The 17,696-nt window shown below is 47.5% G+C and overlaps 1 gene segment (V, D, J or C); it reads right to left on the bottom strand.

The window, feature by feature from the left end:
- Positions 1–675: 675 nt before the first annotated feature.
- The window catches only part of LOC122704603, a 331,762-nt gene continuing 314,741 nt past the window's right edge, over positions 676–17,696 (bottom strand). The window contains 4 exon segments of the C gene segment in view: positions 676–1,238; positions 1,896–2,003; positions 3,421–3,465; positions 5,460–5,729. Of these exon segments, the coding sequence occupies positions 1,897–2,003; positions 3,421–3,465; positions 5,460–5,729 (422 nt within the window).

The raw sequence follows: 17,696 nt of genomic DNA, 5'->3' as shown, positions 1-17,696 counted from the left end.
AGAATCCTAGGGGACCCCATCTCCTGTCTTCTAGGTGAGGGCTTGAGACACCTATTCTCCTTGGCCAAGTCCCTGGGCTTGAGAGGAGAGAGCTCATTTCTGCTTTCCTTGTTCTCACACCCAGGGTGATGGGAGCAGAACGTCTGGCTAGGGTCACCCTCTTCTCCCCGCTTCCCCCACTCCTAGACTGACACGCCAAGGGGCTGAGCCTCTGGTGGGCACTGGGGGCAGTGGAGTGGTAGGTGGTCCCCAGCCATGAACTTGTAGAGCAACGCACAGTTTCAGTGGGAATCCAGTCTGAAAGGAAAGGCAAAGGAAATGTTTCTTCAGGGCAAGAGACAGTGGGTGGCCTTTTGGGGACACTTGCTGTGTGGTCCCTGTCTGCCAAATTTCAGCTACAGGTCATTACCACCCATGTACATGGGCCTCCTGCTATGGGTTGCCCAGCAGAAGAGCAGGGACCCAGGCTTTTAAGTGGGTTTGCCTGGCCCCAGCACAGCCTTCTCAGTGGAATTCTTTAGAGGTTTTTCCAGGAAGAGGTGGACTTAAGCAGCTTGTTGAATTAGGCCTGCCGAATGTCCTCATGGATGGACGGCTTGGTTTCTTTCTGCCCAGCTAGTGATCCACAGCAAGCTGAAAATGACCCGGACCAAACTCAGTCAAACAGGAGCACAGTCTCTTCCAAATCGCTTTTATTGAAGCCTTGGCAGCAGAATATACAATGTGGCTCAGATACACAGCAGAGCAGGGCCTAGATCATGAAAAGATAATTTTTCCCCACATCTTGGGAAAAAGGGTGATATATATTTTTTTATGAACACTATGTAAAAAATATAAACACCACACAACATTCTCCGGGAGCTAGAGCCCAAGAGAACCCACTGGGGATCCACCATCCAGTGGGACATCAGAGGCAGTCTCTGGGGGGTGGGGGTGGGGAGGGAGTGTCCCTACAGCCAGGAGAGGGTGCAGCAGCCCCCCGACTTTGCCGAGAATGCCAGGCAGTGACAAGCAGCAGTGAGGAAGAGTGGGTGGCAGCTGTGCTGGGCAGCTTGTCAGCATCTTGATCGCCAGTATCTGGAGGATCCAGTTGGTGTTATGGCCAGCCAGGCCAGAGAGGAGGAGGGAGACTTCTCATCCACAGGGGCAGAGAGTGCGCCTCTCTGCTTGGAGAGGGAGAGGAAGGGCGACGAGGAGCAAGGGGCGAGGGAGCACGGGGCTCTCAGGCTGTCGGTGACCTGGGATGAGGAAGAACAGGGTCAGGCTGCATAGTGATGAGACCCAGGACAGTTAGGGATGTAATGAGGATGCTTCTGTTTGTAGAGTTCTAGGGGCAGATGGACCCAGAGTTCTTTTTGATGAGATGCTCTTGTCAGTGGGATGACCTGGGACACTGGGGGAAAGGGTCTGGAGATTCTAGTCAGAATTGGGGTGGATAACAAATACAATACTGCCTCACCACACTGGGGCCAGAGGACCTGAGAAAAGGAATGGGGGGCCCCCTAAGATTTGCAATGCATGGGGTACAATAGAAGGCGTAGGTATGAATGAGTCTAGGTCCTAAGTGTCTCCTAAGTTCCACTCATTAACTGTGTGGCCTTGATGTTCCTTGGCTTCAGTTTCTTCATTCCCAAAATGAGGATAATAACAACTGTTCCTCATACTTTGTAGGTGAGATGTGGCTCAAAGGAGGTGACCAATGTCACCCGAGGAGTGTATTGTGTTTCTTAAGTGTTTTGCGCCATTGCTATTAACAAGAGGAACCACTAACAGGAAAAGAGGAGTCTGGTGGGTCCAGACTTAGGACCTAAAAGCAAGAGCCTGGGGGAAGTTCCTTTTCAGAGCTTGGGGACCTGTGCCCGGGGCCCCACCACCTGGCTGAGACGTCAGCTCACCTCAACTGGACCAGAGCCGCAGCGTCATGAGCAGGTTAAACCCGACCACCTTCAGGAGGAGGATGCGGAACCCGATCACTGACAGGTTCTGGGAGTTTAGGTTCATATCTGCAAAAACAAGGAGTCACAGCAGTCATGGTGCAGGTCTGCACAGCCCCCGTGACACCGAAAGCAGAGTGGGGAGTATGGTGGGCTTCAGCGCCTCCACCTGCCTCTCCCTTTGGGCTTTGGTGCACATGCCCTCATAAACATATCTGTACATCCCTCTAGGGTCAACAGGGGCTTCCCAGGTGGCACAGTGGTAAAGACTCTGTCTGCCAATGCAGGAGATGCAAGAGATACGGGTTTGATCCCTGGGTTGGGAAGATCTCCTGGAGTAAGAAATGGCAACCCATTCCAGTATTCTTGCCTGGAAAATTCCATGGACAGAAAAGCCTGGTGGGCTACAGTCCATGGGGTTGCAAAGAGTCGGACACGACTGAGTGACTGAGCGCACACGCACCAGGGTCAGCAGCATTTCATTTCCAAAGGGAAACACTAACAGCCTTACTCTCAGTTTTAGGGCTGAGCCTCTCAGTGGGTGGGGAGGTGGATGCTCAGAACTTGGCACACGCAACACCCTGGGTCAGGGCCCCTTAGTGAGAATCTAGTGGCGGAACCACAAGGATGAAAGTGAAAGTGAAAGCCACTCAGTCGTGTCCGACTTTTTGCGACCCCATGGACTATGTAGACCATGGAATTCTCCGGGCCAGAATACTGGAGTGGGTAGCCTTTCCCTTCTCTGGGGGATCTTCCCAACCCAGGGATCGAACCCAAGTCTTCCGCATTGCAGGTGGATTCTTCACGCGGTGAGCCACAAGGGAAGCCCAAGGATACTGGAGTGGGTAGCCTATTCCTTCTTCAGTGGATCTTCCCGACCCAGGGATCGAACCCAGGTCTCCTGCATTGCAGGAGCCAGAAGGGAAGCCCTAGAGGGATGACTCAGTACAAATGATTCAAATGGAAATGAACGTGGGCCCAGAGTAGGTGGTGAGGAGTGGTGGGGATCTTTGAGAGCCAAGGTCACCGCCCACATGAGTTCTGCTGCTCTTCTCGAAAGAAGGCAAAACCCCCAGGCTATGGAGGGAAAACATCCTTGGGAAGACCGGGTTAGTCTAGGGCTTTATGTGAGCAGGTCAGAGATTTCCCAGCTGGGCCACCCAGAAGCTCTCTTGATCTCTGTGGACAGTGGAGGAATCCACTGAAAGGAACATAGAGGCCTGGGAGTGAGTCATTGGTCTAGCAAAACTAGACGTATCCATAAAGTTCTTAGAGTGGAGAAGAAAATTAGAGATGGTGAGAGGAATCTAGGGATTCAAGAATGTCCCCAGGCAGCTTTGAATGGGGCTTGAACTGCTGTTCTTGTTCCTTAGAACTTCATTCCTAGATCCACATGTTCCTTCACACTGCCTCTATCCCGTCTGGGTGATTGTGGGTTCATCGTCTCCCCAGACCTGTGTGAAGCCAGGATGGATCCCTCGCTTACCTGTTTCAAAGCTTTTCTCTACCAGCTTGGCGTTACAGGCGATTCCTAAAAGGAGAAATAAAGACATTTTTCTTAGAGTCCTGAGCATTCTGACGTCCCACCCCAGAAGCTGGGCTGGTGAATGTCTCCAGCTTTTCTATGCCTCCTCGTGGAGAGATCTGGAAGGAACTTGTCCCGTATGAGCACCTGTTGGGGCCTCCACTGACCCTCGAAGGACCAGCACCCTGGCTTCTAGGCACCATTTTATATACTTAATACTGGTTGTGCTAAGTGCATGTTACATGACACAAGGAGCCATCAGGCTCCACCCTTGGGTGAGTTCCAGTCTGGAGTCTGATAGAGGAAGTAAGACAGACACTGTGAGAAGTGCCATAAGGGGCATAGATGCTTTCATCTGTTCCACAAGGTTTTGACCCCTGCACCCCAAATCCGTTTACTTGTTTTTTCTGACTCAGTAAATGGCCTTATCATTGACCTAGCTGCTCAGAAAGAAAATCCAGCCACCTTCCTCAGTTCCCGCTTTTCCTTTTCGACCCTGCATGGTTCTAGCTTTGAATCCCAAATAGTGTTGAGCTTTTAACTCCCCTGTCACAGGGACTTCCATGATGGTCCAGTGACCAAGACTCTGTGCTCCCAATGCAGGGGGCCTGGGTTCTATCTCTGGTTGGGGAGCTAGATCCCACAAGCTGCAACTAAGAGTTCGAATGTCCTAATTAAGGCCCAGTGCCTTAGTTAAATAAATAAAAAAACAAAATATCAAATAAATAACTCCCCTGCCACAACCCCATCCTGGCCTCTATCCTCTCTCTGCTGCATGAGCTTATTTTCTGTATCCACCCTCAGCTCCTACAATCCATTTTCCACTCTAGTCAGAGTGATTGGAAAAAAAAAATGGCTTATTTATTTTGGCTGTGCCAGACGTTCCTTGGTTGCAGTGAGCAGGAGTTACTCTCTAGTTTTGGTGCCAAGGCTTCTCACTGCGGTGGCTGTTGCGGAGCATGGGCTCTAGGGTGCACAGGCTTTAATAGTTGCAACACATGGCCTCAGTAGTTTTGGCTCCTGGGCCCTAGAGCACAGGCTCAGTATTTGTGGCACATGGGGCTTAGTTGCTCCATGGCATGTGGGACTTCCTAAACAGGGATCGAACCTGTGTCCCCTGCACTGGCAGGCAGATTCTTTACCACTGAGCCACCGGGGAAGCCCCCAGGAAGATTTTTTTTTTGCCTGCTTATAGGCAATCAATAGCTCCTCACTATCCAAACAGTGTCTCCCTCTCATGACGGGCAAAGCTCTGTGATCTGGTTCTGGCCTATCTCTTCCATCTCATCTCCTCCTGCCCTTTGCCTTTCTCACTGTTCTCCTGACTCTATAAGGTCCTTTCTCTTCTTATGGCTGGTACCTCCTCAGCCTTGAAATCTCAGCTCAGATAGCATTTCCCCAGAGGGCCCTTCTCTGACTTCTGTCTGTAGGGTGGCTATTTCCCCAACTCCAAGTTAAAGCAAGTATGATAATCTGGATTTCTTTAGATTTCTGCTTGTTGATGGTTGGTCTCCCCCAACTAGAATGGGGCTTACTCAGAGCAGACCCCTCATCGGATGCATTTCTTCCTCCATGGAAGCACTGGGCATGTTGTACAGGCACGATCAGCAATTGCTGAGTGAATGAGTGAATGAGGTCAGGAGCTGGGAAGCCCTTTGGCCGAGAGGGAGGAGTAAAAGGAGGGATCTGGGAGAAGCACACTGGAGCCTGGAGGAGCAGTGAGGGGCCGAGCAGAGGGGTGGGGCTCAGAGAGGGTGAGCTTCAGGGCCCTGGCGCTCTCAAATTCTTCCCCCTCTGCTGTTTATCTAGGACGTTCTGTGACCTGCCTGGATGGGGCTCCCTGATGCTCAGGAATGAGAAGGGAGGGGTCTTTGCTGACAGTTGATGAGGTTGAGACCACCAATCAGAGCAGCTTTTAGATGTCACACACCTGAGCCCTGGGCACAAATGGGCCTGTCGATGGAGGAGACAACTTAGAGCAGAACCCAGGCTGCACTCACCGTCGCTGGGGGCTACGACAATGTCCTCGCTGAAGGTATCTTTGCATCCAGCATCGCTGGTGTTTCCCCAGGTCACTATCCCGTTGCTCTTGGATCCCAGGACCTCCATGTCGAGCGCAGTGCTATTTGTCTTGTGCATCATGTTCCACTTGCTCCCCGTGATTTGTGTCAGCTGGACTTCAGAGTCAAAATCGGTGAACAGGCAGACAGAAGTGTCGCTGGACTCGGGGCTTCTCAGCTGGTACACAGTGGGGTTGGGGTCCTTGATTTCTGTGGACCGAAAGGACCCAGGTTAGGAGATGGTTGTTTTCCTCCTTGCTCCAACCAAGGCCTGAGTCCAGATGCCAGTGATGGGCAAGAATAGGGCTCTATGGGGCTGGCAAGTCACATTCTCAGGTTTGAGGTGGGAAAGAACATCCTAGAAACCATCTGCTCACAACAGATGGGACTCAGGGACAAGCACAAACTACGGGTCCTGGCCAAGAGGCCAGGCTCTCAGTGAACACATTCTGCCAGGCCCTGCCTACCATTCAAGGAAACTAGCAATGCAGGGCTACTTAAGGATGCTGCCCATTTTTCTACTTAATAGGAACTTTTTCAAAAGCTCAGAAGGCCTAGGAAGCAACAACATAGTTCTGGCAGGACAAAGCAAGCAGAGAAAAGAGACCCAGCAAAGCAAGCCATATGTCTTAGAGTCTAGGGTGGTCTTCCTGTCTTGGGCTGGTGTTGACAGGAGTGTGATGTTTGTAATAGGCTGGCATGAACTTGGAAGATGGGCCACATCACCAGGAGATCTCTGTCACTGATAAAAGCTTTAGGCTCTAAATCAGAACCCTTGTGTCTAAGCCCCGGCTCTCCCATTTACTAGCTACAAGGCTTTGAGCAATTCACACCAGCTCCTTGAGTCTCAGGAATTTCATCTGTCAAGTGGGGATATTGCCTCATTCTTTTTCCTGACCAGGCTCTTCTGAGAAGCCATGAGAGTTTCTCCATGTAAAGTTATACTTAATAAACTGAAATAATTTTAGTAATTGCAGCTCTTGATACTACCAGGAGATTGCCATGATAACTGCGCTACCCAGTAATACAGTTTCTACTCTTTCGTCCAGGGAAAGCAAGGAGCAGCTGGAGGCTTTTAGTTAGTGCTGAGAATGACTCCTCAGTATTTTCATGGGATTCTGTGTTTTTAAAGCAACCCTCAGTGTTTATTCTTTCAGACCTCCTGCCTTTGGAGGAGGAAGCAGAGGTTTATTAGGAGGATTAACACGTTGGGGCCACCCAGCAAGTTTACAGCAGGGCTGGGATGGCAGCTTCCGGGGCTCGTGGTTCTCTACTCCCCTAGCTTCTCACCGCACAGGCAAAATCTTGCAGACCAGTGATACATGACGCACCCCGTGTGCTGAGCCAGTCAGGGTGGCCTTGGAAATGCAGATATCCATCTGGATGAAAAACAGGGGAATCAGCCCTTGGCATGGCCTTGGGATGCTGAATCAAGGCAGAGCTGCCTGTGGGTGGGGTTGTCCATGGTCACATGTGAGCGACACCCAAAGCTCTGGCTTCAAAGGATTCTGCCTGCTCCCCTCCAATCTCCACGTGCCCGAGAGGACGACATCATTGTGGGTTAAGGATTTACGGCAGAAATCTTTTACTGGGAGTGGGGAGACCGGAAGCCATTAGCTAACACCACACCCCAGTGGATGTGTCAGTCATTAGTGGGAGTCATGGGTGGGACCAGAGAGGGTGATGTGGAAGGGTGTGGAGGTGCTGAGAGAATGTGGCCTCAAGAAAGCTGTCACCAGACACAGGTTGACCTCAGAGGGAGAAAGGGGTCGTTATGGGGGCCAGATACCTGACTGAGTCCTGGTTAAACTCTCACTCAGATCCTAGAGCCAGTGGCTGTCAGTCTGGAGAGGGTCTAGACCACGCTGTCTAGTGTGATAGTCTTTAGCTACACTAACCAACATCAAGAGAACTCCGGGAGATAGAGAAGGACAGGGAAGCCTGGTGTGCAGCAGTCCAAGGGGTCACAAGGTGTCAGATACAACTGAGCTACTGAACAACAACAACAAACATCAAGTAAAATTAAAAATTCAATTAGCAATGAAACCTTCATTTTGAGACCCCAGTAGCCACATGTGGCTGATGCCTACAGCGTAGGACAGTGCAGGCTGAAAGAGTATTTCCATTGTCACAGAAAATTCTATCAGACGGCATTGGTCTGGAGGGTGCAATGCCACAGACCACGAGGAAAGGCGGCAAGGGCTGAGAGTGAGACTTAAAGCCAGCTGAGGTGCGTGGAGGGCGATACCCGGGCAGGCTTATTGTTGCTCAGCTTTGCTAGTGAGAGATCAAAATGAAAGAGCAGTTAGTGAAGTCAGAGAATTGAGGTGATTTTTAGCCTCTCTCAATTCTCGTTTTTACCACTTGATACCCTTGGGTTTTCCCCATGTGCATTTTTGCTGTTGTTTCTCCTGTCCGGCTTCCTTACCCCTGGTTTCCTTCTTACTCACCCTTTCCTGCTCCCCCGACCTCAGTCTTTTCTTTGAGCTCATCATCCAAATGACCTGTCTAAAACATGGAGCTGATCGAGTCACTTTCTGTTCAAAATACTCCAGAGACTCCTATCGCCTATAGGATTATGTCCATACTTCGTGGCACAGCATTTGGTGGTTGCCACGATTTGGAGCGCTTGAATTTCCTCTCTCAAGTCCTGTATATGCCCTGTATGAACACAGCTGGACAAAACTCTTCACCCTGGCTCCCTGGAATATAAGCTCTGTGACAACTAGGACCTGTCCCTAGATCACTGCTGTGTCCCTAGTGTTTTCCATATACTAGGTGCTCAAGAAATAATTGTGGGATAAATAAACAGCCTAGTGACCACCAGATTTGGAAAATTTCTACTAATTAGAGTTTGTGGTCAAAAAACCTGGATATTTGTCCCGAAACTTGGCTTTTTAAAGCCCTCTTTTAGGGACTTACGTGGCAGTCCAATGGCTAAGAATGAACTCCCAGTGCTGGGAGTCCAGGTTCGATCCCTGATCAGGGAGCTGGATCCCACATGGCACAACTAAGAGTTTGAGTGGGACAGCTAAAGATACTGCGTGCCACAACCAAGACTTGGCGCAGTCAAATAAATAAATAAAAATAAGTACTAAAGAAGAAGTCCTTAAAAAATAAAGCCCCCTTTTACTTTTATCCCCAGGTGCCTCAATGCTACATTTTTGTCTGAAAACAAAGAATGAGTCATTATTAATTTGGAATCTTTAGGGGTCCATCTGCCAGAGTCCTGAGAGAGAAACATCCTGTTCCACTTTAGTAAGATAAATGCCTCTTGCCACTGATGACATCTCAGAAGGTAGGCTTAGCAAGACTGGATCAACTTTTCAGTGTGGAAGTCCAGCTATTTCTAGATCCTCACCATTCATTTTAATTCAGAATTAACCACAGAAGCACATGTTCCAAGGCTCTAGTGCCTAAGATCCCCAGGGCACAGCAATGATGGAAAGCTCCCTTACCACCAAATCTGTGTTTGGAAGTTGGGCACCAGGAACCCTAAATGTGAGTGAACAGTACTGACTTTGAGTTTGAATCCCACTGAGGCCCTCGTGAGTGTCAGGAAGCAGTGAACCCTCACAGACATACCTGGAGTAATGGAGACTCTAGTTCCCTTGCCAAATTGCATCTGGGAGGCAACACCTCCATCTCACTCTCACTGTCTTCATTACAAAAAGCCTTAGGTTCTCCCTCCTCTGATGGATGGGCTCTTACAGCCCATTGAGCAACAAAGGGGGGTGGTCTAGGCCATGAGCTGTCCATAGGAAGAACTGGCCTCTTTCACCTTCACCTCTGGTCTGCATTTCTGAATTGATTCCCTGTCTCCCAGTGGCTGGTCTTGGCCCTAATGGTCTATATTATCCTGAAGGCTCTAGCATTCCTTTTCTCCATTGTCTCTGAAGACATCTTTGGCTTTCTCTCCATTTAACTTCATTATCAGAGTGTTTACTTGGCCAAAATGCACATGCCTTGTTCATTCCTGAGATCATGCCTTCTTTCTTGGTGTTTCTTATGCCTGGAAGTCCCCTCATTTCCTAACTTTGCCCCAGTAGATCTTAATTTATCCTTTAGCCTCAACAAATTCTTTCTACTTCATAAAACCTTTTCCATGTAGGCCAACTTTTCATCCAGGACCCCATTTCTCTGAATCTCTACCGTGCCTGTTATCATCATCAGCTGGTTGATACAAAAATGGTTTTCAGGTTGCTAAATTTACAATATCTCGGTCCCGTTGACTAGTTTTTATACTGTTTGGAGACAGTTCAGGCATCTATCTTAGGTATTCATTCTCAGTCTCACATTTTATAGAGTGATGGCCACACAGAAGGCATTTAAAGTTATCTGTTGAATGATTAAAGTCAAATTTTAATGTGTTTGACCTAGAGAAACACAGATTTTCAAGATCAATAGTGTTGCCTTTTCCATTCACAGAGGCCTCTGTAAGACAGTTATAACACTCACAGTTAGCCTTGCCACAGTAATAAGATCCCCAGGGAAAAGGTTAGTGACACTGGTCCATGGGGTTGCAAATGGTGCCACCTGGAATGACTCACCAGATATTATGGACACTTGGGTTCCTTTCCCAAATGTGAGTTTACTGGTCACTCCTCCTGTATTCACACTGCTGGGGATACCATTACAGAAACTCACTGGCCCTGCCTCCTACTTCAGTGAGAAACACTGGTCTCTCAGAGGGGACAGAGGATCACACTCTTTAGAGTTAGACCTTCTGCTCTTCTGTGTTGAGTCTTTGTCTCTTAATCCTTTTCTTCCTTCCTCGTCCTGCTGTAGTGCTCTGGATTGGGGGTTCTGATTTCCATAAACACAGAATTCAGTAGACAACACCCCCTGCTCAGGACAACAGTGTCTTGGATCCTCTCGTGAAAGGTCCAGGACTCCTTGCCCATCATCTGACTCATGATTTTTCAGGTTCTGGCCCAAGGGTGTTTGCTGAGCATTGAGAGCAGGATGAGAGGATGTTTTGGGATGGGTGGAGAGAACCTTTTGGGATTCAACAAAAGAAAACACCCGCGCTCAACTGGGCATCTCAGACAAAGAAGAATTAGCTGTCAATGTCCACCTTTGCCCCACATTACTTACTTGGTTGGACACTCAGGCTGGTCCCTGCTCCAAAGTTTAACTTAAAAGTGCCGAATCTCCACCGAGAGTAAGGTCTTTGCAATAACCGTCCTGACATTAACCTGCTGGAACCTACCAGGCTCTGAGGGTACCATCTGAGAAGGGACCCCGGCTTTTGTTTCTTAGGTTTCCTATTTCCCATGGAAATTGTTCCCCTTTCCCGTTAACAATAATGAAGCTTTAGAATAACAAAGCCTTCATGATGATGATGATAATTATCATTAATATTATTTAGAAAACCTGTCATTTATTGATTACTTGCTATATGCCAAGCATTATCTCATATTATGATGTGTTAATTTTTATTTTTCTTTTGAGAAGGTGAAGACTTAATTAGCTGGAGAGGACAAATCCAGACTCCCCCCAAGGTCTGCTAGCCTCCCAAGCTATGCTGTGAACCCCACACCATCCTGCCTCCATACCTTGTCTTATTTGCCATTCACATAGGGGTCTGGGTCATTTTTACCCTGGGAGCAGTTCAAAATTCTACTCAGTCTCAGAGAGAAAGAGTCTGTGAGCAGCTATCCCCACACTATGCTCATTAGTCCATCCAGGGAATTTAGCTACCTGCTGCAATAAAAGAGAATTTGTGTTTGCCATTAACTCATCTCTTTCCCCCAAGAGCATTTAGCTAATTTCCTGAATGCTCAGATTATCTGGTGCTGATATGATCCATTTCGCTTGAAAGCACCAAGTATCTGCAACTCTTTTTATGTTTCTGTAAATTGTTCTACTCAGATTTTCATTTACCCAGCTGGCTCTTGGCACTTCTATCTTTAACATGAGAAATGGGAACATTTCAAGTTACCAGAGAGTTTGTAGAAATGAAAACGAGTGTTGCACATATCCTCGAATTTGCCATAAATTATTGCCGGTTTTCTCGCAGACAAATGGTCAACCACTTTGCCTTGGTCATTCACACCGTCATACTCACGGGAGTGTACAGTCAGCCTGGTCCCGGTTCCAAAGGTCAGCTTATTGTAGCCACCAGACGACACACACTAGGAGGATGCTTTACAAGAACTCTGGCCCCTGGCAGGGTTAGCAATGACTCCTGAGTCTATTTTACAGGTTCCTTAAAAATCCCCCTTTCTCTAGCACAAGAGAAAAGTCCGGCTCACCAAGTCCTAATTCCTGAGCTTTCTGTGTAACAACCTCATACACCTTTCGCTCCCAGCCAGCCTTGAGTAGATCAGGCTCTTTCTGGAGGGTGGATGCCCATTCTAGATTCCACACTGAAAGTGAGGAAAGAAAACTGAAAGAGTCTGGAGAAAAACCAGAGATTAATTGGGAAATGAATCTTGAGGGAAAATTCACAGCACTGGCAATAGATGGAAAACCTTGAGTACAACCTAATCATGGAAGGGAGGCCTATGAGAGTGCTCTATTAGAAAGTGGTTCCATTACTCCTTGAGGGCAGACACAGACTAATATTGCCATAGGAATAGTCCCATGAAGTGCACAAGGAGGACTGCTTAATTGTGAAGGTTGTGAGAATCAGGAGTGAGTTGCAGATGGGGCCCAAGAATCTAGTTCTCTGGAAAGTTCTAAGGTTAGGGTTAACGTTCATATGGGGACAAAAAAAAATCTCCAGTTTGAGAGTGGTTTAGACAAGTCCTTTTCAGTGAGAATTTCACAGAACTCTAGTCCTAAATTTCTCTGCAAAAAAGATTCTAAGCTCAAAGAAGTTTGGAAAATAGAGTATACTCTATTTTCAGTCCTGAAGCCTGACAGTGCATATTAGCATTTTAAAGGTTCTGAGAAGTCTTAAAGAAATTTAGAGCTTCTTAAACTTATTTGATCCAATAATGTTTTTTTCTTAAAACATCCATTAAACTCTGTGGAACATGTACAGGTTTAGATATACATTCCCCGGAAGTCCCTTTTCTAGTTCAAAGAATTTAAAATTCTTCCTAAATTTCAGCCTAATTTTATCCTTAAGCTTTCATGTTCTGAGTCTGTTTGTTCTCTTACCAACTCCTACCGACACAATTAGGGGTCTCATTGATGCTGATTATTTCTTTCTAATCATTATGAAACAGCTTCATTCTATTCGGGCAATTGCTGAACAATAGTCAGCTATGTAGCAAATTTTCTTGGCGCTGTCAGGAAGGGCTCGAGGGCAGATATGAATGCAGTCATCATGCAAGACCACATCACCCCAACACTTTGTAGGGTTTACCTACTGGGAACAATGGCAACTTGAAAGCCTTGCCCAAATGTGAATTTATTGGTTTTCTTTCCACACACCTTCCTACATACCTTAGAGCTGTGTGCTTCAAAGGAGATTCTGGTCCTAATGGAGAAAATTTTCTGTCCTGGGTGGTGTCTCAAGTAGAGTCATATACTTCAAGTATTTATCACTAGACCACTTTCCTTTTTGCTACCAAAGGATTTTCCACTTGTGCTACTTCCCTAGCAGGGTAGTGCAATTCTTATACCTCTGAACTCTGGTTCTTTAGAAATATGACGGGGTTTCAGGCTTTCTAAAGGCACCCTGAACTGACCCAGGGCAGGGAAGATGCTTCGGTGAGTGCACAAATGAACGGACAAATATGGAGGAAGTTTTCCCTCAAGAAATGGGCTCTCACCCACCCATGCACATTCTGATGGATTCTGTAATCTCTTGGTTTTGAAATTTAGCAACTCTGTTGGAGAATACTTGCTACTGTCTAAACCAAAAGGTTCTAAACAGTTACCACCTCTGCACTGAAGTCTTCCCCAACTCTCTAGCTAAAGGCATTTTTCAACAATCATTTGTTTGGTGATGCCTATGTGTCAGGTGTGGTGCTGGGGTATGGAGGTGTAAGGATGAAGGAGAGAGGGTCTCAACCTCACAGAGCTTATGGTGCAGTGCAGGATGGATGAAAGTACCAAGCAGCTAGGATAGGAGGTCAGGATGCCTTCCTTTCTGCTATTCCATCGCAACTTGTGTGTACTTCCATTGCAGTGTGGTGACACTGTCTTTAACTGTCTATGTGTATGGATGTCTATCCACTGGGAGATACTGGATGACAGAGACTCTGCCTTTTCCTTTCTTCCTTCTCTCCCTTCTTTCCTTCCCTTCCTCCCTCCTTCCTTCTATAGTGCTTGGAATGTATTGGGCTGGCCAAAAATTTTGTTCAGGTTTTCCTGTAAGATCTTTATGGAAAAACCCGAATGAGCCTTTTGTGTGTGTTCAGTTGCTCAGCTGTGTCCACCCCTTTTTTGACCCTGTGGACTGTAGCCCGCCAGGCTCCTCTGACCACGGGATTTTCCGGGCAAGAATACTGGAGCAGGTTCCGTTTTCTACTCCAGGGGGTCTTTCTAACCCAGGGATAGAACCCATGTCTCTTACGTCTCCTGCATTGAACGAGCCTTTTGGTCACCCCAGGAATAGTTATTTGATAAATATTTGTTGAATGAAAGCCCTTTCAATATTTTAATTCATTTTAAATGCAATTCTGCTATCTTTTTTTATTAAGACCGTTTCATTTATCTTTTAAGTACTGTATGGGTCCATTTTCTAAACTCAATATTGTTTTTATTGCATCATTTAGGCCTTAAGTCCTTCCCATGTCTCTTGACTAGACATGGAGCTTTGTGAGAGTGTATCCCATGCCCATGGTCTTTGGGAAATTTAACTTATCACCTTTCATGAAAATTAAATGGTAACAAAAATAATTTTTTTGGCATAATCGGTCATGATTTCTTTTCCAATAAAGGTCTTTTGTCTCAAAGGAATCTAGAAATAGCAAAAGAGTCTACCTCTGTAATGATGAAAAGGCCAGGCCCCACTGGCAATGACTACGTTTAGAAAATAAACCACTGTTGAGCTTGTGGCTGGGAATTCAAATTTCAAAACATTCAAACCTCATGGAGAAGCATGAGAAATTAGTTTGGGAAGTGCAGACTCAACATCCAAGAAAGCAGAGTAGGGACTTTCTGTGCTTTTGGCTGGAGTCTAAGGTTGGGCACTTACTTGGATGCACTTGGAGTCTTGTTCCACTCCCAAAAGTGAGTGCTCTGCCGCCCGTGTCCACACCCTGCTACAATGCAGTACAAATACTGCTCTCTGCCACCCAGGGCGGCTGCCCTTGCCCCCTCCTTCCCCCATACAGCCTTCACTCTTGGGAACAGAGCTTTTAAACAGCCTGTTCCAAGGTTTGGATGATAAATTTCTTTCTGTGTTACTTTATGCCCAATAACGAGTCCCCCTAGGTTTCTACTCCTCTCCCTGCCATGCCTGCATTCTGCCAACCCAGTTCAATGACTTTACTCATCTCTTCAGAAACGATGAGTCCTGGGACCAAGGCTGCCATGGTTACCATGGCAACAAGGCCTGGGCTGGGCAAACCAAGGACCAGACCAGTAGCCTTTGAGGTCTGTGATCTTCCTTCACAGAATACAGGAGGGACAGTGGTAGCAGTGTAGTGGCCTGTTTAATAGTAAGGCCCTGGAGTCAAATAGATTAGAGTTAAATTCTAGCTCTGTCATTCCTAGCTGTATGATGTTGGGTTGGGCGAGTTATTTGTTTCAAGCCTCTGTTTCTCCATCTGTAAAATGGGCCTAATACTAGCTACCTAACATTAGGATGGGTGTGAGCACTGAATGAGAAATTCTATGAAGGACAGTCACTGGCACATGTCAGACATTCAGTAAATAGTAGCTAATAGTACAGTGGTTCCCAGCAATGATTTCCACTGAGGGAGGGATGAGGCTTTTTGCGGCCAGAGGAGACCTGTCCCTGTTCCACCGTCCTTTCTAACACTCCAGGGTGCCTCAGCATTCTGACTGGGATGCTCTTGCCTGGGACAGATATCTCATGGATCCAAGACAACATGGTAAGAGATTCTCAGCCACAGAATTGAGGGGTAAGATGGACCCCTTGGCTACCAAGAAGATAGTTCTGCTTCAGAAACCTAACCAAGAGTGAAGCCTTTTTTCTCAACCCTCAGGGATTTGTCCTCTGCACACACCATGCAAAACCTTTGTCCAGCACAACCTCAATCATTTCATTAGACCTGACACAATGGTAGGTTACTCCCAGACAACAATGGGCTCTCTAACGACGGAGCAGACCAATCATAGACTCCCTCATTATTGCCGTATCCTTCCATCATATGTCCTCTGTCTACAGAATATCCCTTGGCTGTTTCTATAATACTCACGTGGGTGAACAACAAGCTTGGTCCCTCTTCCAAATATAAGCCCATCATTTCCTCTTGATACACACAGCAAGGAAAGCCCTTGCTAAAACCCATCTCACATGACCTCCCTCTACCTGTTGCCCCAGTGGCTGGGGCAACAATCCAGGGAAACACTAGCCGACATGCCCAGAGTTGCAGGAATCTCCCACAGTTGTCCAGGGCCACTGAAGCTAGGGGCAGTGATGGGACTGGGAGAGTGCCACACTTGGTTTACTCAGGAGAACGCACACGCTCCTGTCAGTGGAGAAGCGAGGCGGCAACTCCCTTGTAGCAGCAGCACCACCAGCACTGCCTGCTTGCCTGGGGCCACAGCAGAGTCTGACTCTGTTACTCTTTCGTCAAACACAAGTGCTCCCAGAATGGAGGCAAAGGAGATTTTATATTATATTGTCAGTGCAGATGCTGAGAGAAAGCAACAAGGGGCACACAAAGGTTAGACACAAAGCTTCTTAGAAGTGACTTTCTAAGAATGTTAGGTGTGGCATTGATGGAGGACATGCCCTTCCTACTCCCACGAACGTAAGTTGTCCAGCACCTATGGGGTAGGAACATCGATGGGTGGGGGAGAGGGCCATGTGCCCAGGAGGATCCCAGCTCACTTACTTGGTGTGACCAGCACTCGAGTCCCATTTCCAAAAGTGACTCTGTTTCCATAATCACACTCTGGGTAAGTGCATTACAAAAAGGTCCTGGCTTTGCCCACCCTCTCACAGAGGACACACATACATCCCAGGAGCTCTAAATGCTGGGAACCCGGGAAGGCTGACCCTAACCTTTTTCCTGGGATGGGTGCTCAGAGCAGTGGAGGGAGATCCCGTAATGGCTGTAGCAGCTTCAGCCCCATTGCTACCCAGCACCTCCATTTTCCTCATCACAGCCATCAACAAACAGCCTCTGGCTACTTCTCCTGCAGGGGGGTGGAGGGGAAGCAGAGCCTTTACAACACTTGGTGAAAAACTTGTCTCCTACCTCGGCCGGGTGGGTGTGCATGTTTCTGAAGGTACCAGGCAGCAGCGGGCGTTTCCCACCTCAGCTGCCCCGCCTGAGAGGAAGGCACCATCATCTTGGGGACATTTGCAAAAATGTATGTTTCACTTTGCCAGAAAAAGTGGGAGCAAGAGCATTTTCAGTAAGCCATGCTGGGGCACACGCTAAAAACATGCTTCAGGGAGACTCAGAGTCACCGCATCCTCCTTGGGGCTGAGCAAGACTCCTGGTGACTCACGCCTGACTCATTCCTGCTTCTACTGTTTCTATCCTCACCCCAGTCAGGCTGCTTTCTGTCAAGGGTTGTCAAGAAAGTCAAGCATCTCAGCAGGTAACAGTCTTAGGTCCTTTTCCAGAAACACAGGGGTGGAATCCTGCTTGCTCTCTGCCAGGGAATGTGGACTGTCCACTGTCCTGTTTCCAGCCAGTAGGGCCCCAGGTCCTATGCATGACCACACACAGCATGCTGCTTGGTGCGCCCACATATAAATTGTTAACAGACTTTTAATAGATGGGTGTTTTGTTTTTCTGACAAGACTGGAAGTTCTCGAGAGCAAGAACCGCATCTTACACTTCTTCTTTTCTTGGTTTGTTTCTTTTTAAGTCACATATGGCCCCTGGCTTGTCGATGATACTTAGTCCTCACCTACTGAGGTGAACTGAGCTTTACTGTGCATAATTATTGGGACAAGAAGGCCAGTTTAGGGAGAGGTTAAAAGCTAAGTATACTCTGGGTAAATATGAGCTGCAAAATCTAAGTGCTTAGGCAGGGAAAAGCTAAGGAAGCATTTCTCAGAGAGGTAATCAGGAAGCAGCATAGAAATCAAAATATCGTGAGGTTAATATGAACCCTCAGCAGAGAGGG

The sequence above is a fragment of the Cervus elaphus genome, chromosome 12, assembly GCF_910594005.1.
Source record: "Cervus elaphus chromosome 12, mCerEla1.1, whole genome shotgun sequence".
Classification (NCBI taxonomy): Eukaryota; Metazoa; Chordata; class Mammalia; order Artiodactyla; family Cervidae; genus Cervus; species Cervus elaphus.
Note: the sequence above shows the minus strand (reverse complement) of the source record. Positions and strands in the feature narration are given on the sequence as shown.